Source organism: Rhipicephalus microplus, chromosome 2 (genome assembly GCF_043290135.1).
Source record: "Rhipicephalus microplus isolate Deutch F79 chromosome 2, USDA_Rmic, whole genome shotgun sequence".
In the NCBI taxonomy this organism is placed as follows: Eukaryota; Metazoa; Arthropoda; class Arachnida; order Ixodida; family Ixodidae; genus Rhipicephalus; species Rhipicephalus microplus.
In genome coordinates, this window is record NC_134701.1 from 137,461,628 (window position 1) to 137,484,323 (window position 22,696).

Below are 22,696 nucleotides of genomic sequence, written 5' to 3' on the forward strand. Positions count from 1 at the left end.
CCTACAGCATTTTCGACTCCGTCGAAAATTCAGCCGCCGCAGCCGGGATTTGATCCCGCGACCTGCGGGTCAGCAGCCGAGTACCTTAGCCACTAGACCACTACGGTGGGGCTTATTCCTTATTCTTGAACATACAATGTTTGTAGAAACAGCGCGGGCGCATCTGTTGGTTCCTTCTGTGCTCCAAATTGGATTTTATAGCATTGTGTATTTTTAAACTTGCAGAAAATCGGTCACACCAATGAATAACATCACTGAACATTTCACTTATATGGAGCGATTTTTCTAAAAACTTTTGATTAAGGGGTTGTTGTTTTTTTTTTCACGTGTAACTTACACAGTTTCACAATGCAGGCTCTAACTTACATTTATTGCTTGCAGGAACAAAAAGATATGCTTAGACAGAAACACTGATGATTTATAGTGAAATTGGTGTAAATAAACATCGCAATAAAAATTTCACAATGTATTCAGGTGTATATTGCTGTGCTTTGAACCACGCATTGGGCATCTTTCGAAAACGTGGCTGATCCCCTTATATAGGAATCGGTATAACACGAAAGTAAAACGAGTTTTATCAGGAATGGTTGAGCGATTATTGTGCATTGTATCAGCATCAGCATCAAATTGTCATGTCACCACGTGAAGACCGGCAAGCAGCTCCAAACTTTGAGCGCACACCTCAAGCAGAAAGCATGCACAAAATTAGCATACACAGGACGAGTGCGGACTAACAACTGTTCCAGCTCGACACTTTAAAGTGCGCTCTTCAAACGGAAAGAAAAACTTACAAAACGAGCGCACTTTAATACACAGTACAAGTGTGAACAGCTGTGACAATGCTTACTTCGTTGTGTGTCAGCAGCGCAGTCTATTACAGCGAAAGCTGTTTGAAGATCCCAACAAGGGTCGCATCCGGTGCCATAGTTGTCCGCCACCGCCGGTGTCCGAAACCACTGTAGCACGAAATAAGCAAAAAGAAACATGAAGGACATAGTGAGATGCAAACCCGTGTTCTCTGCGTGTAAGACCAGTATTCTTCCGCAAAGATTCGCCGGTGCTTTGAACTCAACAGCAAACTTGTCTTAGGCAGGCTTGATGTAGGGAAACGAACTGTATTAGTATTAGCAATAAGGTGTTTAAATGAGCAAATGAATAACGAGGTGTCATACAGTGTGGATTGCGTAACGAGTGGGCTGTACAATGCTCGAACCCATCACAAAAGCTTGTCCTTGATCATCTATTAACTGTGGCGCATGACCACTTCAGGCATAATTCTTCATTGTCCTCAACCACTGCATTAAAAATATGAACAAAATTCCTTGCACATGTGTAACGAATACCACGATTTACGAGGGATATAGCATAGTGAATGCCTCGGTCCTTCCTGAAGTGGGCACAATAACTGTGATAAGGTACAGAAACTTTTTGCTTCGAGCAGATGCCATAGAATCAATACCGTCATGGACAGAGTTTAGTCATATAAAAGTTCAATGAAAAATTCGGCTGTGTCCTACCAGACAAATAGTAGACGCATAAAATGGATTACATTGTTGCATTGTCCCCTCCTACCCCCCTCCCCCCTTGTAAATTTGTATTCACACAGGGCTGGTCTAGTGATATCTCCTCCATGCAACTTTTGTTCACAACCAGAAATGTTGAACTTTACAATTTGTCATATCTTCCATACAGATTATCAGGAAAAATAGTTCTTGTTATCGCTTTTACTAGGCTGGCACTGAACTTGTCAAGTGGCAATCTACTTACCTTCGATGCTTCGGCTTTGGGCTTCAGCCACAAGAACGCTTTTGATACCGTTTGTGCTTACCTTCAAAAAACAAAACATATGAAGCTTTTAATTGGCTCCTTGTGTCTGTTATCAGTTCAGCAGTAATTTATCATAAAAATATTTATCTTTTATTTATGAATAGTAATAGTATGATTTTTTAAAAATCTTGTTCATTTGTAATTAATATAATGACTATACTCTCTGGGCTGAACGGGAGGAAAACACTAATTGCATTGTTTTTGGTTTGTGAACTTTATTTTTCCCAAATATTCAATACTGAAAAGGCCTACCTCAAGTAATTTTTTGCCGAACCCTATGAGTGGGTGCAAGCCATATTGAAGGCGTCATCATCATCATCATCATCATCATCATGAATACGGCCTACAACATATAAAATTATGATTACTTATGGCGTAGTGGGTATCCACAAAGTGGGCTTGTAGTGGTTACTTAAAGAGCGTTCACAAAAAAAGGCTCTAAAGGGCCGCTCATCCACCTTTCGTTGGGCTGCGCGTTCCACGAAGGCCTGGCGCTTTTTATTGTAAACGGGGCCGAGGAAGCGACTGGAGGAACCTTCGTTCTGTGCCAAAGTGTGAGTCTGATAAGTGTGCACGCCGGAGAGACGACGCTTCGTGTAGGTGGTGCACAAGAAGGAGACAACCTTTAAGGCACACCATATGTAAGTCCATTGCACTATCTCACTACTGATAAAAAAAAACGTGTTATATTTTGAAGCTTTGAAGCAGGGTTGCCAGATCCTTGAAGGAAAAAAGAACACCAAAATTAACCAAAGTAGCCTGAACAATAGTCAATCAGCAGCCGTTATTTTGTTTTGGAGCAAAAAAAAATTTGCCAGTGACGATTACAGTTTAGTTAAATTATCACCAAATTCTGACGTGCAATGTCTACCACATCACAATAGAGTAAAAAAAAACAACAGGTGACTTCTTTTAGGAGGTAATAAATATAGAAAATTGACGGTTGGTACAGCACCGACAATCAAGTCTACATAATTCTTCTCACTTTTGTTAGCATGCGCCACGGCACTGTTAATATAGAATAACAACGTCCTGCGTATTTTGCACTAAATGTGGAGCAGTTTTTATTCTCTTTAATGTAGAGCTTGTAACACCTTCCAGACGTAGTTCAAATTGATCCTGATAATCGCGAGAAGTCCGTGCGACATTCGATTGTTTAAGTCGCTTTTTGTAAGAGGCACAATGAGACCCTCGCTCCTCTTATGCAATACATTCAGAGAGAACAAAAACTTTCATGGCCCTGTCTGCAATTACTTTCATAGGATCAGCCCCTGATGCATTCGTGTAGGTTCATGTATCGATCTGAAATTTTATTGCAGGCATGTTGGTACTCATATGCAGAACTTTATGAATGTCCATACTTGCTCCTCACTACGGTCTCGGGGCAACCAATTACGTCTCTTGGCAAGCTTTCATCGTATTCAGCCCCATAACAGACGACGAGATGTGCAGTCTGCGGCTAAAGTCACGAGAAAAAGAAGACCGGCTTGGCTCTCAGCATTCAATTTTTTTTCTTTTTTATTGTGTATGTGTTAACAGATCACGCAAAAAAAAAAAAAAGCTTAGACGCATTCACGTGGGCAACGCATCCAGTTCTTGAGTTCCAGTGGTGAAAAATAGTGATGAAAACAGGAGTTTGACATTTCCAAACAAAATAAAATAGAACAGTCGGCATGACAAACGTCATGGCTGATAAGTGCGGCAGCGTCGTCAGTAGGAATAGTAAACAAGGATGAAAAATAACTGCAAAAATGCGACATTTATGCACTTTGCGCAAGGCTTTTATGAACCGCGTGTATTTACTTTTCGCCTATTTTCGCCTATAGAATGGTGCTACCCATGCAGCTAAGATCATTAGCGCATGAGGCGGATAGCGGCTAAAAAGCCTGAACGAGTCCCACGCCAGCTACGTTACAGTGCTGCCAAACCTATACGAATGCCATTAATACTGTTAATACCATGGCGGCCGAGATGCGTTCTGGGCGCATGCAATTGCTTCCAGTACACAGAGTGAAAAAGTGGCCCCGGATCTGCATGTAATCTGCAAGTGTCGTCGAAAGACGATAGTCTTGGGTCCTGAGAGAGAGAAAATAACATTTATTTGATGTTCTGTGCAATAAAACCAATGAATGGTATTCGGGAGGCGCTGCGTTGGAGTGCCTCGAGCGTGCAGCGAAGGCGAACGAGCGCATCGAAGCACGTTATGCACGAGCGCCATCTGGCATTCATCTTCAAAAACGAAGAAAGGCATGCGCACCTGCGAAGAGGCGTGCCATTCTCGGAGGCGATAAGGTGTAGAACGCAAAGCTACGGACAGGTACCACCACCCTCTCGTTTTAGCTAAGCGTTGATAACACTTGTCTTTTCGAGCATCGCGTCGCACTGCCAGCTCAGTGAGTTTAACGCTACGTTCCTTAGAATTACTTGTGTGTGCCTTCTCTAGTATAAAAGGCACACCTACAAAACAACGACGTGTTATTGTGGTACCTCAGATATGCGCAAGAATTGCTTTTTATTTGACAATCGCACAAGTACGAACGCTAAACCTTGAGCAATAGTGGTGGGTGCTGCAGATGAGGTCAGCAGTTTGAGGTACCGATAAAAGTGAACAAACAGACAACTGTACAGACAGACAGACGAACTGACAGATAGACAGACAGACCAAAACTTTTCCGTCGAAGATCCCCAAGAAAGACAATCGTCTTTAAAAAAGGCGAGGGAGCTGAAGCCTGTAGTGCGAATGAACACTTAGTACTTTTTATAGTTGCGCTTGGTTTTAGCGTATATTAGCTGTTGATGCCAGCACCAAAGCAACAGCCAAAAATGAGCAAAGTAGCCAATGTAATTTCTCTTGTCACCTTGGCCTTCCAAAAGTAGCCAAACCTGGCAACCCTGCTCTGAGGACCACCATACGGTATGGTGTATATAACTGGCTTCGCGTTGGCATTCTCGGAAACATACGCTATTCCCGTACTGTACGTTACCTTCTCCCAACATGTATTGATGATGTTCTTTCTTATGGGTCTGCACAGACTGTGCGAAACGCGCATGAAAGACCGTAATGCGGATCCAATGACTGCTTAAAGTATGCATTTCATGGAATACGTCTTTTCATCTAAAGAAGATTTACGAATGACTTCAGTTCAAACCAGACTTGCAACCCATCTTGAGAAGGTGTTCATACTTACCAACCTTTGAAGAACTCTTCCTCTATTTCTGAACATGCTAAGTATATATCTATGTAAGCCTTTGAATACGTGTGCAGTATTTATGCGATTATTGTCACTGAGGTAATATCACTGCGCCAGTGCATATGTTTTAATTTGAATGACACTATGATAAATATCATGAAAGAAAATGAAATGTTTTTTGGCATAGTGACTAGTGGCGCGCGCTGCGAATCGAGAGGTTGCTGGTGCGACGCCGCGCGACAACATCTTTCCTTTTCATTTTTTTTGCAATGTCTTCGTATATATTTTACAACGTCATATTGGTAACGGAAATACGTCAGCGTAGTCGTGATGGATCCCGGCATAAAACACTTTTGAGTTAAAAATTCAACAGTTATATGCATTACGCGTGCTTTCCCGGCATGTTGACTGAACTGTTACGACTCAAGCATTGGCTATAGTCCGATGTAACATAGGCACTAACGTGTGACCGTAGACGTGAATATTACGAATGAGAAATTGTTCATTTGCTTGAGATATTGAAACAGAGCATAAGATTTTTTTCTAGAAATCCTAACTTAACAATGCGGCAAGGGTGCCTACGTGTTCTCTGATATTCATTCCGCACTTGTACTCACCAACAAAGCGTGGCTTGTAATCTCTCGGGAACGAAGCTCCAAATACGCATTCCGGCCTACGCAGATCGTGTTTGACGCCACAACATCTGATGCCGCGGGGGCAGTCATAGCCGTAGACGACTTCAGCCTCGGCAGTGCCCCGTGCCCTTCCCCCGGAAGCTGCTCCTTCGAGGAGGACATGTGCGGCTGGACCAGCAACATCATTCTCAACAACGCACACTGGTATCGACACCGGGGTGCCACAGTTTACAATACGACAGGTGTGCAGAATGACCACACGTTGGGCACAACCAAAGGTGAGCCAGCCCTCCATCAACCTGCGTAACGATCATATAATATACAGTTATTTTTTAGGTACACCTACACGCGCGCCGTATTGATTGGTCCGTTCATTGTATTGGCATGTGCAGATAAGCTGCCATGCCTTACTTCATTTCTGGCTGTGTGCGAATCTTCAGCTATTTAGGTGGTGTTTGTGGCATCTTGACCTCTTTTTGTTTCGTCCACGTTCACACACATGATCTGTGTTTTGGAATGAACAAATGTGCGACATTTCTTTCAATCCCTGAAAAGTGTTTATCCTTTGAGATATCAAAAGGACATTCAAGCGCTTTTGTTTGTCTTTCACAATATCTGTTGTCCCCTGTTGGCCATCAGAGCGCTAATGAAAGCCCATTACATCCACAAATGAAAACTTGGCTGGCAGGTTCCCCTTCAGAAGGGGGTACCGAGGTTAGTCGCAGCACCCTCCCCTCATCTTTGTATCATGTCAATGTATGGGGCTTGGTTTTTTATTGTTAACTTAAAAATTTATTAGTGCTATATTGACTTACTGGCATGCTTTATGCCACACATAATCTAATATTGCAGGTTTCACTAGATTTTAATTGCACTGTTAGGTTTTGAAACAGCTAGATACCTGGTGAGTTTCACTATACTTGCTAAGATGTGTTCCTTGAAAGGTAAAAAGGGCAAGTGCTACACTGAGAAGGCCCAGCGCATATAACTGCCATTAATTTTGGTTATTAAAGCTAGCTTCATTTTATATTCTAGACTTGCACTCAATGCATCGCAAGACTAAACAGCCATCACTCAATCCATCGTTAGAATTATTGTGCTAATGTTTAACCCCTTTCTCCCTCCCGATAAACAAAAGGGACAATGAGGAGGTAAACATTTTTTTGCGTATTAGCAAAACACAGTTTAACAATCCTGAACACACCAACCTTATAACACGAGAACTCCCGGAGAGAAACTGTGGTTGGCGATTCCCGTACCAGTCGCCATGACGTCATAGATTTTGAAGTTGTTCACTGGGCTCTATGTAGCTTCTAATCAATACAATTGAGGTTCATCGTCATATTTATCTGACATATACCTAGCACACGAAGTTTCAGAAAGAAATAATTGAGCCATTATTGCGAAAGTCTGAAAAACACAATTTGAAAGTTGCCAGGATTTTTGCACATAGTTTAAAAGTAAACTTCCACCTTAGTTTCCGCCGCTAAAGAACTTAAGGCAGTAAAACATATGGCAATAGTATTCTGAGCATGCAGTTTGTCAGTCAAAACCAAGTCACTGCTTTTCTTCAGTTTTTTCTTTGAAACCGTTATCTCCTAGAAGATGCACGCGTGCTTCGGCACTTTTCGAAATTTTTCAAGCGATGTAACTTCCTTCATTATTATTATTAACTGAAACGAGGACTAATTAATCTCGCACCATGACCTTCGGGAACCGTGTTTTATACTAGACTAACTAATCGTACTCTCTGACAGTCTGCGTTTTTTATTTATTTAAGCAGTAGTGTGTTTTGCTGCTTTTTTCTGCGCTGAATAGTTAACAGTGCACACTGCTGTTATAACTTTGCAGGGTACTACCTTCTCCTCGACGCCGCCGACCTGATCGGTGCTTCATTCGGCAGTTTGCAGAGTCCAAAGTTGCCCTTGGGTCCTTCTGTGTGCTTCAGTCTTTACTACTCTTTCAAAAACGGCTGTGAGTAATCGCTGATGCAACATATCATCGTAAAGGGGAGGGCCAAATGTGCTGTGGTATTCACTTATGTTCAAAAAATTTAACTAGTGTTCGCTCTCGTACTATGATGATATGTAACAGACAATATAGCAACATGGCTTTTAGTTTTGCCTAAAATCCAATTTATGTATTAGAAAAAAAAGGTACGTGGTAATACTTTTAGATAAGGGCCGCCCTGTGTTTGCAACATATATTAGTTACCGACCCTACCTCACTGTCTCCTTTGGCTTGCCAAGAACGGGAATCAGGTTCTTTCCTAAGCTACAGAATGGCCATCACACACAGAGATGATTAAATTTTTAAGGCTGCATTCTACGCGCAGCAATTAATACATGCGACATGTGATGTTACTATAGTTTTCCTCTGATAACACTCTTTGGAAGCAATTTCTTCGAACTGTTTGGTGTGACATCTGGCACAAGGAAAAAAAACTTTTTGTGAATGTTTTCCACAAGGCGGGGTGTTGCAGATGTGGCAAAGCAGCTTGTCGTTTCTGTGTCCACTCGTAATTTTTTTGGTTATTTAAAACTATTGACGAGTCTAACCACCGTATTCAGAAATCCTTCTTAATTCGAACTTGCGTTGAAACCCCCTTCAACGCAGGGTATTTGAAACGCGTCTGTGCGTTCGTGCTGCCCTGGCACCGCCTAAATACAGCGCGTTTGAAACGTGTTTGTGCTGCACTGAAGTCAGTGGCAAGTCAAGTTCAAGACAAGCAGCGTTTCTGAATATGGGGGTAGTAAGGCCAGTTCCCGAACGCTCCTTGACTCGAAACCCGACACGAAGGTATCCTTTAGGGCTGTTTCTTGTTATGATTTCTGCAACGTGGATAGTCTCAAGCATTCCTTGAGGTCGAGTTTCGAGTCGAGGAGCGTTTGTGTATACAGGCCCCAAGCGATTCAACTCGGCTTGCCAGTTACAGGATTGCCAATACAATTCGAAAATGGCCGTATCTTCGTAAAAGGCTGCAAGTACACCGGAGTTCCCTTTAAACCTGCGGCAACAGTTGATGGTTTGAAACAATGCAAGAACAGGACATACAAACGAATAATACAAAAGGACGGGTGCCGTACTTGCAGCTAGTCTTATTCACGTAGACTCACACATATATACAGGAACGTGGTCTCACAAAATAGCCAAGGCTTATCTTGGCACTTGAGGTTTATTGTGCTTGCCTACTCATACGCGAGACTTCTTTTTGTTTAAGGGAAATGGATGGAATGCGGATGAATGTGTTACGGTTAGAAATCTGAAAGGCACTTTTTTCGAACGAGTTGTCTCTGTATTACTCCTGGCGGTGATGCTACTTGTTTTCATATTCAGGGGTGCGCCGACACTCTTTGCATTGCGTACCAATATGTGAAAGGCCATTGGTTCGTTCATGTCAAACTAGTCACGTGAGGCGCCATCCCACACAACAAAGTATGGATAAGACAGAGCGCGCACCACGAGCTGTAAGTTGTGTGAAACAAGAAAGTCATGATATAGGGCCTTATTAATGGTGCGTAACTTGTACGCCTAAAAGTGCAAAGCAAACATGCAAAGCTTTTCTTTGTAAAATCAATTTGCCAAAAAATATAAATCTATATGGCATGCCTTAAATACACTTCGTAAAAAAAGCAGTCATTGATTTTCCCAACACAACTACAATGCGTACGAACTTTTTTTTTTGCAAGAATAGTGTTTTTCTTTTTAATATTACTAACATGTGTAGCTCCCCCCCAAAAAATAAAAAAATATACCTTTCCTGGTAGCTTTTTATATTTTTCCATCGGCTATTCACTTCAGTTTGCGTCGGTTAATGCTGAAAGTCTGGTCATTGTGTTTGTTGTTGCTTTAATGCATAGTTATGCAGCACATCACTGGTTATTAAGCGCTATATTGTGTAAAAATATGTTTAAATATTTCTTCAGAGATATGTTGACTTGTCCTTCACAGCTGGAGCATCGTTGACAGTTGCATTCTTCGACCAGAAGGGGGCCATCGTGGGTCGGCCAAGAAGGGTGCAGAACTCTACGCCAAGCGAGTGGACGCGACTTTCCATCGAACGCTCCGATCTTCCTGATCCATTCTCAGTAGGTATCTTCAAGTATTCAGTGATACACCATGGCCCTTGGATAAAAAAAATGCCGCCGGCATCTTCCCAAGGGGAAACTCGAGTAAATGCATCGCAGAGCAGGGGGGGCATCACGTGAATGTTGCGTAATTTGGTATAATTTGAAAATGGTTCATTGTTATTTCATATTTATTATTCTTATTAATTCAATGAAGGAGAAGCGTTGTTTTCACCGTGAAGTGAAAGCCTAGAAAAGACATCCTTGACTGAATTCCGAACGCGCGACTCAGTGAGTGAACGATTGTGCAGCGCGAGCAGTCGTGCTTTTAGGTGAGAGAGGGCCAGGGGAGCGACAGTTTCTGAGTGTCTACCTGGGCGGCACTAGACGCGAGCATGCGCAGTGGGGGTGTGGACAGCACCACCGCCGGCACCGAAGTGCGACATCGTGCGACTAAGGCATGCTGCGCATTTAAGAGGTGGCTGTACCTTGAAATTTTCATGTAAGAAGGTCGCTTTGAGTAAATATTTCACCAAAAATTGGCACATCTTTTAAAACAATTGGCTAGTAATGATGCACACACCATTACTCTTTTGGGTATAGTTGTTATCTGATCGTGCAATTATATAACAAACTTTTTGTCTCTAGACACTAAGTGAGAATTGGTATCACACTACAATTAATAGTGCTTTTTTAATCTTAAAGGTAATTTCACTGTACTCGCGTGACATACGAATCAAACTTGTAGAATTACAAGAATGAATTACAAGAATTCGATGACTCTTAAATCTTGTTGCGAGTCAATGCAGTAAGGTGCGTTAGCTTGAGAACTTCCACAGCCTTTACTACCTTAACACTCTCCAGTCCTTAATAGATGCCAGCGCGGCAACGGCCATACAAACGATAAAGTTGATAAGGTTTGATTATTCTAATGTTTGAGAACTATAACACAAATGCACATATATGGTAAATCGTTTTTCGAGACTTCTTCTTAAAATGCAAAAAACACAGAAATAGCATAATCCGCCTCGGTAGCGCAGTAGGTAGCGCGTCAGTCTCATAATCACAGAAATAGCATAATAGCTGTTCGGAACTGAGAATTTTTTTAATTATGCCCCTTACTCCCCGCTCCCCAATGTAATTAAACAACAAAACCTTACGAAAGAAATAAATAAATTCCAGTTTTATATCATACTTTCGTCTGACCAGCATACTTGTGAAGTGCTGTAGTTTGTGGCCTCCAAGCCAGTGTTCATTCCCCTTTGCGCAGGTTATAGTCAGCGCTCAGACAGCACGAGGCCGAAGTGACGTCATCATCGATGACATCGACGTACGTCGTGGAAAATGCCCTGAGATGTCCGTTACAACAATAATACCAGGACCGGGTATGTTCGAGGTTTTTCTGGAGCTATAGAATCGGCTGGCGTACTGTGCCTTGTAAAATGCAAGCATGTTAAGCAGATAGGGGTGTATGACTATTTAAAAGGAAACTACTGAAAGAAACGAGGTTGTGTTGTCACGATACGTTTTTTCGGGTGGGCTCGGAACGCAAGTCCAAAATTTGCATAAACCAACAAAATTAACTTTTGGCGAAAAACAAACAGCAGGCCCCACGACCGCCATCGCGAGTCGCGCCACCGCTGTGATTTGTCGAAGCTTTATGACAACAATTTCAAGATGGGGGCGACAGCTGACTGCGCTGATAATTGTAGTCCTTTCTTTCAACTGCAGCGGACCATTTCGCAGCCATCTTCTACAACCAGAAAAAAAAAGTTGTGAAACGCGACCTGATCGCGACTGAAAGTGCTGCGGTGGCATTATACCGCGCCGTAATTTGCCATCGTGAGTCCGTTTCGACCTCGCACAAACACAACTAGTGAATATCGCATGGCGAAAATCTCTCATCAGAAGAAGAGAATGGTTTAATGGTAAGAAGTCCCTATGAACTGGCAGTACTGATGCTTCAATAGGCTGCATATTGCACCAGAAACTAGAAACACTCGCGAAGTAAACGAGCTGAGCTGGCTTAGCGACGCAGATGGGTCTGGAGGCTTGCTCTTTCGATGACGTCACATCCCCATGTGTCTATCTCTCCCACACTCCACACCAGCGCTCGCGTACCGGGAGCGTTCTTTCGGTCAAAGTTTGCTTGCAGATAGCGCCGTCGTTTATGCAATATTGTCGAAGAAAACCGTTGTTAGCATGTTGTAAGAGCTCGCAAATACCAAATTTGGAATAAATTCGCGAATGCAAAACTGCTTCAGTGTCTCTTTAAGTTATAGTTCGCTCTAATACAGTGATGTCTACTTCACGGACCCACAGGCGTGAGCAGGAGTAAGGTAATAGGAGGGAGCTTCGCCCCCCCCCTCCGCGTCGTCATTTAAGAGATGGGGTCCGCAACGTCTGCCCCAGACATTGACTTAATATGGAGGGAGGGTTCTGCACTGAACCTTTGTCCCACTTAAGGGGCACCCTGCTCATGTGTACGGGTGCTCTCGGCAGGTTCTTGTCCTCACCAGTGGTTACGTCATGGCTCCACGTGTAAAGTACAAATCTATGACATTGCCCCACTACTTTCCGGTGGGCTGGTTGGTACATATCGAGCATGAAACACCCCACTGATACGAAACACAATATGAAGAGAGGCACACATACACAGCGCTAACAACTATATTGAATATCACTACACAATAAATTTCTTGGAAAACGTGCAAGGCGTCACATCACCAGCGATGCAGAACGCCCAAACTATGTTCTTGTGTTCTTTCACCAGTGAACGTGCATTAGACCGTCGAGCAAACAGATTGGATATTTTGAAAGGGTTAAGAAAGGAAAGGTGATGAGGTATTCTACAATTATTTTACGAATACCAAAGGTATCTCGTAGTTCTCGTTTCAGACTGCCGCACACGGGCCTCTCGCACCACCCTCTTTGAAAGAAGAACACATAGTGAAAGACCGGTATGCGAATGTGAGTGCAGAGTGATCCCGCACGTGATAAGCTCATGCTTCAGTGAAAGCTTGACCAGTTCGTCTACCCTACTTCAAGACTCACCCCGCCGTGGTGGTCTAGTTGCTAAAATACTCAGCGGCTGACCCGCAGGTCGCGGGATCGAATCTCGGCGGCGGTGGCTGCATTTTCATTGGAGGTGAAAATACTGTAGGCCCGTATGCTCAGATTTGGGCGCACGTTAAAGAACCCCAAGTGGTTGAAATGAGCGGAGCCCTCCACTACAGCGTCTCTCATAATCATATGGTCATTTTGTTTTAAGACATTAGACCCTACATATCAATCAATTATTACTCCGACAGTACCCACTTTTTTTACGTGAGAGAGGAGTGTGTGGTGGAAACTGCACAGTCCTTCATTTTTCTAATTCGGGTGCTGTTATCTCGACACGGATCACAAGAAGGCTTATGCCTTTATACGTTCCGGTATTGCCGCTACGCACGCAGAAAAGTGATAGGCAGCCCGAATATCACATCCGTCGTCGCAATGTTGTTTTCAGTGCGTTGCACCATAAAGGCCAGGCTTGTCATCAATGCATGCATATCATGGGCCGTGATTACGTTCTCAGCAAAAGAACTCAATACAGGCCATGACAAGGCCGCCAATGCTCCAAAGTGGCTTAAAATGAGTGAATGAGGTTTAAAATAGTATAATTGACAAAATTAACCGGGAGATACTCGCAATAGTCAACTAAACACTGCTGAGACTTTTTGGGAACTGGCGGCTGACTGCGAGACGTCGCCAGAGAGGGCGCCACCACCCTGCTGTGCTGAGCCATCGAATGCTTCTCTCCCTGCACTTCGCCGGCGCTGCGTCGCTACATCTGAGGGGAAACGAACCTGTCGGAACTTTTTTTAGACAACGCGTACTTCAAATGCTGTAAGAAGCGGGAATTAAATAAAGCGCAGAAAAAATTAACATACATGTCGCACATGTAAGTTGAAGAAGGTTTTACGTGAGCCGAAAAAACTTACATGGTTAGCTCAAACAACGACGTCAGCGACGCTTTGCAAAACAAAGCAGTGAGAAGCCCACGAACAAGACTCATTGGCTGCACCTGCTACGTAGTTATTGAGGTTTCACAGTAGCTGAGCTACCGTACGTTTTTTTTTCTTGCGTTACACCAGGTGGAATGCGGCAGCGGCTTGCAGTAAGCTTTCGCATAACACTCTATTTTGCAGGTATCGCATTCCTTTCTTCTCATACGCGGCAAAACTCATTTTTAATGGGGGTAAGTTCAAACACGGTTGTTTCTATACAGAAGGTGTTTGCAGAAACTGTTTTAACTATGGCGTTACTAGGCAACGTACAGCAACCACTTGACACTTCTGCACCCAGCTTCGCCGAGCTTTGCACATGAGCCTAGCCATGACGTCAGTAGTGCTACTGCTCTTCCCTGCTGTTTCTACCTGCGACGTCACTCTATTTATCCTGGCCGTGTCACTCTTATCCAGCCAAGCTCTTGCATCTGCATATGTGAAGCTAAGGCAGTGCCGTCACTGAGCACCTGTTTTTATCTGTGCCTGGATGGGGCGTGCTTGCAGCTTGGCCATGGCCTCACAAGGAGGATTAGCTGAAGTTTCGATATGTTATGATAAACAACCGCAACTTGGATAATCTTTTGTATGGAAGAAAATTTGCATTATCGCGTGGGAACTCTAAATACAGAGGATGATGTTCAGGCATCTTCTTTGTCCTAAATACAACACAAGCTGAACGTCTCATCGTCAGCAAAGCCGAGTTTTAAATAGGCAAATTAAGTTAAACTGTGTAAAAACTAATTAGACTCTTAGCTGCACTATTTCCCTTGGCTTACAACACTACTACAGGCTGCCCATATTTTTCGAACGCTCGAGCTGATAACGCAATTCCTAAAAAAACTTATGCGATGAACAGGTGGAAGGGCAACTTTATTATACATAAGTATGAATAGCAGCGACCATGTTCATTTCGGAGGTGCATTATGCTGAATTGGGATGCTTGAAAATGGTCCTGTCTGTTCATGGCACTTCTATGTGTCCGCATTCATTCATCGAGTGAAAAAAAAAGAAAAATGAAACCTAACGACACTGTAGCCGCTAGATAAACACTGACCTAAATGTGCTTCTATTGAGTGAAGTAATGCTTTTACATCACTCTGGGTAAATTAGCTTCGGAATTCACTTCGTATTCTCACAATTTCCTCTTCCAGAAACGGAAACTCCTACCCGCCCTACAACAGCAGCTACTACGCAGCCCGTGCCTGCATCGGAAACCACATCAACAGGTATCATCATAAATCTTCAAGAACTAAATGTACCTTTAGCGCCATATAGGTGGTATAAGCAGTTATCTTCGGAAGTGGACTATGAGCATTAGACTTGAACTTTAACTTCTAAGGGTCCTGTGTATAGAAACACGCTTTTTGTAGCCCTTTTTTCAACTATCACAGAATTTCTCCAACTGAAAAGCACTTCTGGCATATTATCTTCTGACACTAATATGGTTCTCTCCGTCATGGAGATAAAGGGTAGGTTCGCAAAAATTTGTTTTTTTTAAAACATTACAACTTTGTGCAACTGCGCTATAGTATGAATGCCTATATAATTTCAGTAGAGGGATGCTCGCATGCTGATGCCAAATCACTTGAAAACAGCAAAAAAAAAGTTGACTGTGCTGAAGTTTTCAAGATATATATAGTGTTCTAGAATTTCTGAAGAAAGAAGGTGTTTTTAGCACGATGACTGTCATTGACGCGTTTCTTAGCATTTTGCCACAGCTTATGCTTGCGCTAGTGAGGCTGATTTTTGACACCCTGAACATTTTTGACGTCAACTCTAAAGAACTGTCTGTTAACATGTCAAATGGAAACGTAATTTCAATTTCCTAAATGACACATTGCAACAAAATAACGTCAAAAGGTGTTGCCATTTGTGTGATACAGTAACTAATCGTAATTAAGTTGGAAATAATTTTCTGTTTACCCGTAGGTTATTCACGCTTTGAATTTTAATAATAGAATGCAATCTTTGCCTGGAAATATAGTGAAAGCTCATTTTAGCTTATGTTTATTATGAGCAAAACAAATTATGCTTTTCAAGCGACTCGTTGAACGTTATTGTACCTTCAGCAAAGCAATCATATGCAACAGCACATGGCAGACTTAAGTTAAATGAAGAAAATTTTATTACGTAAGAGCTTTGATGCATCCAAACTTCTAATATACTCGTTTTTTTTTATTTCCTACTCGATACAAGCAGCGAGTGCAAGTCGTTCACACAATTCCTAACATAGCGTGTAAAACCGCTAAGGAAAAGTTTACGTTGGACGCATAAATTTAATGTTCTCTATTTCACAGCGTCTCTCAATGACCTTGTTATGCCCTTCTGACGGCCGGTGGATGCTCAAATATTGGTTAGGAAGCAATGGTGTTAAACGGCAGCTTTTGTGGATTCGCTGAACACTTCCAGTCTACGCATACTGCACTTTCACACGTCGTTCCTTCATTTTTTGTTTGATCTCCTGTTATTGCATATATAGCATCTGCAATCGCGAAAAAATTCCGTAGATCCTACGTACCTGGGGATCGACCTTATGCGAAGCATGTAGAGGAAAGGTGGCCGTGTTGCAAATTTTTGTTGAGCGACACGCCATGAAATGACGCTAAATGTGTGGTCAATTGTTGCACGCACAGACATATGTTGAAGAGTTGCAGATGTTTATATAACCAGTTGTTTGCGCTTGCGCAAAGATGTCAACTGGAACATGCACATTAACAACACCAGAAGCTGATATAAAGCGCTGATGCTCGCGAGGATGCTGGCCCTGAACATTGCTACATAAATCAACTTCAGCGCATGGGACCTAACCACGAAGGACGCTAAACCGACATGACGGCTGTATCAAAGGAGTACATATGACATGTTAATAAAATTGGGTAGGCAGCAGTGCAACCACTATTGACGTTTCACGAAGATTAGCGTCTATTTGAAAAGTAGTTCCGAGACCTGGCGTAGCTCTGCGGTAGAAGGCTCGACTGCCACGCACAATATTTAAGTTCGATTTTTGCTGAGACCCTGATTTATTATTTGCACTCATCCGGGGGCCAACGCTGCCTATGTCAGGTTTTTCTCAACACCGAAATTTATTCTATACCTTCGTAGGGCCGACGCTCACGCGTTAAAATTGCCCATGTGTGTTCTCGTCGTTCCTGGGCAGATACCGAGTGTCAATAACCTGTAGCACATACCCGCCTACCAGTGGCACATACCCGCATACCAGGAGCACATACCCACCCGTGGGTATGTGCCACTGTCGGGCGGGAAGTGTTTGACGACATAGGCGATGGGATAGCGACATTATTCATGTCTTGATCAGCATGTCAAATTCGCTAAACCATGTTACCCTTTCATGGTAATTTTGGTTCACACCAAGTAAAGGGGTGACCACGAGAGCACCCAAACGTAAGCGGCTAGATAGATAGATAGATAGATAGATAGATAGATAGATAGATAGATAGATAGATAGATAGATAGAAAGATAGATAGATAGATAGATAGATAGATAGATAGATAGATAGATAGATAGATAGATAGATAGATAGATAGATAGATAGATAGATAGATAGATAGATAGATAGATAGATAGATAGATAGATAGATAGATAGATAGATAGATAGATAGATAGATAGATAGATAGATAGATAGATAGATAGATAGATAGATAGATAGATAGATAGATAGATAGATAGATAGATAGATAGATAGATAGATAGATAGATAGATAGATAGATAGATAGATAGGCTCAATGTCGCCAAAGTTCGCTAAGAAATGTTTCGCATTTAATAAAACGTTTAGTGGTAAGCTTGCGGTTTGCGTATGTGTTGTTATTCTGTGTGCCTGTAGTGATCCGCCATACAATTTAAAAGACTAGTCTTAACGAAATAATAAAGCAACGTGCCTTGGTGTGCTGTTCAGTGATAAATAAATGTGTAGTCTGGTCAGGGCTTTACAGTTACCTCCCCGCTGTCTTCGATATTGACTTCTATGACGAAGCAAACGTCGTAGCTTCGAGGTTTACGCTATGTTTATCTGCAGAGTACTTTAGCTAGGTCATTGCCAGCGTGATGAATTACTTGACCAACATGTCATTGCGTCAACTGTAACAAAGCATTATAAGTTTCAGTTAAAAAAGTAGTTGAGAAGAAAAACACTGAAGATACCGAGACAGCTTCAGTGGCATGGTTCATGCTTAAGGAAGCTTCTGCTATTACGTTATCTAACAATGTGTAGCTGTGATGCGGCGTAGTGATCACCTTTTCAAAAACCTGTATTTTTTTCTAGAGTAACTACTGTACTTAAAGGTAATGTTTTCTTGTATTTTTTTACTGCTCAGTGAGCAATATAGTATATGTGTGATTACAGAACCGCCTACGCTGCCCCCGGAAATTATAACACCAGAACCAGTGGCAACTGAAACTCCAGCCCCTCCCGAGCCGAGGCCTGCCCTGGTGTGCCAGCACGGCGAGTTCAGCTGCAGAGACGATAGCACTTGCATTCCATCTGCACTTCTCTGTGATGGTGTTAAAGACTGTCCGAATGGACTGGATGAGAAGTGCGGTGAGACATTTAAAGATAATATTTATCAAGTGCACCGCTTCATTTTCCCTAAAGTTATTGTTCTCTTTTACATCATTCTCGAAAAGAAAAAAAAACTGGAGCCCATTATGTAGTCTTTTCTATAAAGAATTTTTGAAGAGAAAAAAAGCAGACATTCCGAAGAACAAGAGAGAGGACCGGTGCTTTTGTCACTGCCGCGTTTTTCAGCATTCTTGAGCTGATTACGCTTTCATTAAAGGCGTTCATTCTGAAACGCCCTAACCATATCGTAGACCACTTGTGAACAACTGTGTACCTGTTTTTGTGAATATGTTGTGTTTTATCTGAAAAATTCTAGTTAGCGTTCGATGCTCTGTTGTCAGAAGTCTTACTTTTGTTTTTGTTATACCAAATGTTTGCAGGAAGTGCCTGGCAATGCAAAGAAGACGAATTCTCTTGTCCATCTCGCTCTCCTAGCGCTTGTATGCCACGGTCTCTCCTCTGCGATGGTCACGAGGACTGCGCTGGAGGCTACGATGAATCTTTATGTCACGGTAAGACTAAGTACCTTTCAATGGTCAAGATAGACACCCTGCTACAATTGTCCCAGATGCGTACTCATCCTACCATTAGCTATTGTTGTGCACCCTTACAGCCTTGAAATATCTGCAGCGCTGCACAATAAAGACAGACCACGTGGTTGCATTGATGAGTGCCTTCTGTAAATAGATTTTCCCCGTTTGAAGAAATGGAGCATATTGAGTGAATTGCTTGTTGCCGAGCCATGAAGTGTACCCATACAGAGCTAGAATCGCCAATATCTTCTAACAAGTGAATGCTTTGTCATGAAACGAACAATACTTTTACATGACAAATGAGCCTGCAGGGTGTGCAGAAGAAAAAGTAAGGGTCGTCTGACCATAACACAGGCTTTGGCTCCAATGTTCAGGCATTTCAATTTAAAAATGTTTTCATTGTTTTTATACTTTCAGCATGCCCTGATTATTTCTGCCAAAACGATGGTACATGTGGGTGGACGCCAAAAGCGCCAAGTCCAACCTGCGAATGTCGCGATGGTTACAGAGGCCGCCGCTGTAATTTGTTGACCAGCACCGTACCACAAGCAGACACCCTCACTTCAAAAGGTATCAGATTTATTTCATTCTTTCTTACAGCTCAAGCTGTTGTGAGATCACGACAACAGTGCCGTAGTTAGCCACCATCACCGGTCTTCGTAGCCTCAATGAGGATATATATATATATATATATATATATATATATATATATATATATATATATATATATATATATATATATATATTAACAGACAATAATGCCAAGGAATGTATCGGGGAAGTTATTAGAACCAATGTAAAGTAAATAAGAAGAAAGAAAAGTGGGCGGAAAAATGACTTGCCGTGAGCAGGAATTGAACCTACGACCTCCGAATAACGCGTTCAATGCTCTACCACTGAGCTGTCACGGCGGCCATTCCCCCAGCCACCTAATTGGGCTTATATGCAAATTTAAACGTGGGAGTGTCAGTCAGCGCCACCTGCAGCAATGGCGGCGAGTGCGGTACACTCTTTTTATGAGCCTACACGGCGTCGCGTAGCACGTGAACTTATGAGCTGGCAGCTGACCAATAGTACATCGTATACAACCTAACGGCACCAAGTCTGCCAGTACAAGACCCTCGTTAATGAATAAGGGAAAGAAGTGTATACATAAGGGCTCCTTTTTTCGTGTTTCTGACACAATATAATGAGATCTAACAGACAATAATGCCAAGGAATGTATAGGGGAAGTTATTAGAACGAATGTAAAGTAAATAGGAAGAAAGGTAAAAGTGGGCGAAAAAATAACTTGCTATGAGCAGAAATCGAACCTACGACCTCCAAATAACGCGCTCGATGCTCTACCAGTGAGCAGTCACGGCGGCCATTCCTCCAGGCACCTAATTGGGCTTATATGCAAATTTAAATATGAGAGTGTCAGTCAGCGCCACCTGTAGCCGTGGTGGCGAGTGTGGTACACTCTTTTTACGAGCCTACACGGCGTCGCGTAGCACGTGAACTTATTATGAGCTGGCAGCTGACCAATCATCATCATCATCATCATTAGCCTGACTACGTCCACTGCAGGACAAAGGCCTCTCTCATGTTCCGCCAGTTAACCCGGACCTGTGCTAGCTGCTGCCAATTTATACCCGCAAGCTTCTTAATCTCATCTGCCCACCTAACCTTCTGTCTCCCCCTAACCCACTTGCCTTCTCTAGGAATCCAGTCAGTTACCCTTAATGACCAGCGGTTATCCTGTCTACGTGCTACATGTCCGGCCCATGTCCATTTCCTCTTCTTGATTTCAGCTATGATATCCTTAACCCCCGTTTGTTCCCTAATCCACTCTGCTCTCTTCTTGTCTTTTAAAGTTACACCTACCATTTTTCTTTCCATTGCTCGCTGCGTCGTCCTTAACTTACGCTGAACCCTCTTTTAAATCTCCAGGTTTCTGCTCCGTAGCTAAGTACCGCCAAGATACAGCTTTTATATACCTTCCTCTTGAGGGATAGTGGCAATCTACCTGTCATAATTTGAGAGTGCTTGCCAAATGTGGTCCACCCCATTCTTATTCATCTAGTTGTTTCAATCTCGTGGATTGGCTCCGCGGTTATTACCTGCCTTAAGTAGACATAGTCTTTTACAACTTGAGGTGCACTATTACCTATCTCGAAGAGCTGCTCTCTTCCGAGGTTGTTTTACATTACTTTCGTTTTCTGCAGATTCATTTTAAGACCCACCTTTCTGCTCTCCTTGTCTAACTCCGTAATCATGAGTTGCTATTCGTCCCCTGAGTTACTCAGCAATGCAATGTCATCGGCGAAGCGCAGGTTAATAAGGTACTCTCCATTAAATCGTATCCCTAACGGTTCCCATTCTAGGCCTCTGAAAACCTCCTGTAAGCACGCGGTAAATAGCGTTGGGGATATTGTGTCCCCCTGCCTTACACCCTTCTTGATTAGTATTCTGTTGCTTTCTTTATGAAACACTATGGTAGCAGTTGATCCCCTGTAGATTTCTTCCAGGATGTTTATATATACTTCATCGACGCCCTGATTCCGCAGTGTATGCATGACGGCTGATAATTCTACTGAATCAAACGCCTTCTCGTAATCTATGAAGTCTATGTATAGTGGTTGGTAATATTCTGAGCATTTCTCTATTACCTGTTTGATAATATGAATGTGGTCGATTGTTGACCACATACTAATACTCCATCGTATACAATCTAACAGCACCAAGTCTGCCTGTACAAAGCCCTCATTAAAGAATAAGGCAAAGAAGTGTATACATAAGGGCTCGTTTTTGCGTGTTTTTGACACAATATAATGCGATCTAACAGACAAATAATGCCAAGGAATGTATGGGGGAAGGTATTAGAACCAATGTAAAGTAAATAATAAGAAAGAAAAGTGGGCGAAAATTAACTTGCCGTGAGCAGGAATCAAACCTACGACCTCCGAATAACGCGTTCGATGCTCCCACGTTTAAATTCGCATATAAACCCGATAAAGTCGTGATAGCTCAGTGGTAGAGCTTCGATTCCTGCTCACGGCAAGTTTTTTCACCCACTTTTCTTTCTTCTCATTTACATTACATTGGTTCTAATAACTTCCCGTATACATTCCTTCGTATTATTGTCTGTTAGATCTCAGTATTTATATATATATATATATATATATATATATATATATATATATATATATATACGCGGAACTGCTTTTTCTCAAACATGAGCTTCTGCCTCTTGTACAAGTTTATGATTTTAAGCTGGTGCAACATATTCTTAAACTACAAGATTCCTACCCACGAAATAGATCAACTAAATATGACTTCAGAAAATTTTCCCGCAAAACTAAGAAACTACACATGAATTACAGAAAGTGGTGGGACATTGATTACAAAGTTATTCAGTTTCTAAACCTTCACGAATCGAATATAGACTTTACACTGAAATCTAAACCATTGAAATCTCATCTTAAATTCTCCTTTTCTAGACTGACATCATGGTAGACCCCTTGTAATTTGCACGTAAGAGTAATTGTGCACTTTATTTTTGTTTATTTTTGTGATTGTTCACTGTGATTTTAAAATGGTATTTGTTTCTGCAATGTGTTTTTTTGTCTGTGCTGAGTGTATTCCGAGTGTATATTTTGTGGAAAGAAGCGTAATTTAATATCTGTGCCTTTGTTTGTATATCAAAAAGTGCATATTCTAAATGTTTGATTATTTTGAATATATAAAACAAATATATTATGGCATGCCAGTATCTTCTACCAATGAATTATGTAAATACGTGTGAAATATGGAACCAATGCATATAGTTGTG

General features: G+C 42.2%; 1 protein-coding gene across 1 annotated transcript in view; it reads left to right on the forward strand.

Annotated features, from left to right (window-relative positions):
* LOC119169739 (MAM and LDL-receptor class A domain-containing protein 1) overlaps positions 1 to 22,696 on the forward strand; it is a 242,581-nt gene that overhangs the window by 214,381 nt on the left and 5,504 nt on the right. The window contains exons 55-62 of the mRNA XM_075886844.1: positions 5,700 to 5,931; positions 7,505 to 7,627; positions 9,605 to 9,741; positions 10,991 to 11,105; positions 14,921 to 14,995; positions 18,134 to 18,328; positions 18,730 to 18,861; positions 19,300 to 19,452. Of these exons, the coding sequence (XP_075742959.1) occupies positions 5,700 to 5,931; positions 7,505 to 7,627; positions 9,605 to 9,741; positions 10,991 to 11,105; positions 14,921 to 14,995; positions 18,134 to 18,328; positions 18,730 to 18,861; positions 19,300 to 19,452 (1,162 nt within the window). The remainder of the gene's footprint in view (positions 1 to 5,699; positions 5,932 to 7,504; positions 7,628 to 9,604; positions 9,742 to 10,990; positions 11,106 to 14,920; positions 14,996 to 18,133; positions 18,329 to 18,729; positions 18,862 to 19,299; positions 19,453 to 22,696) is intronic.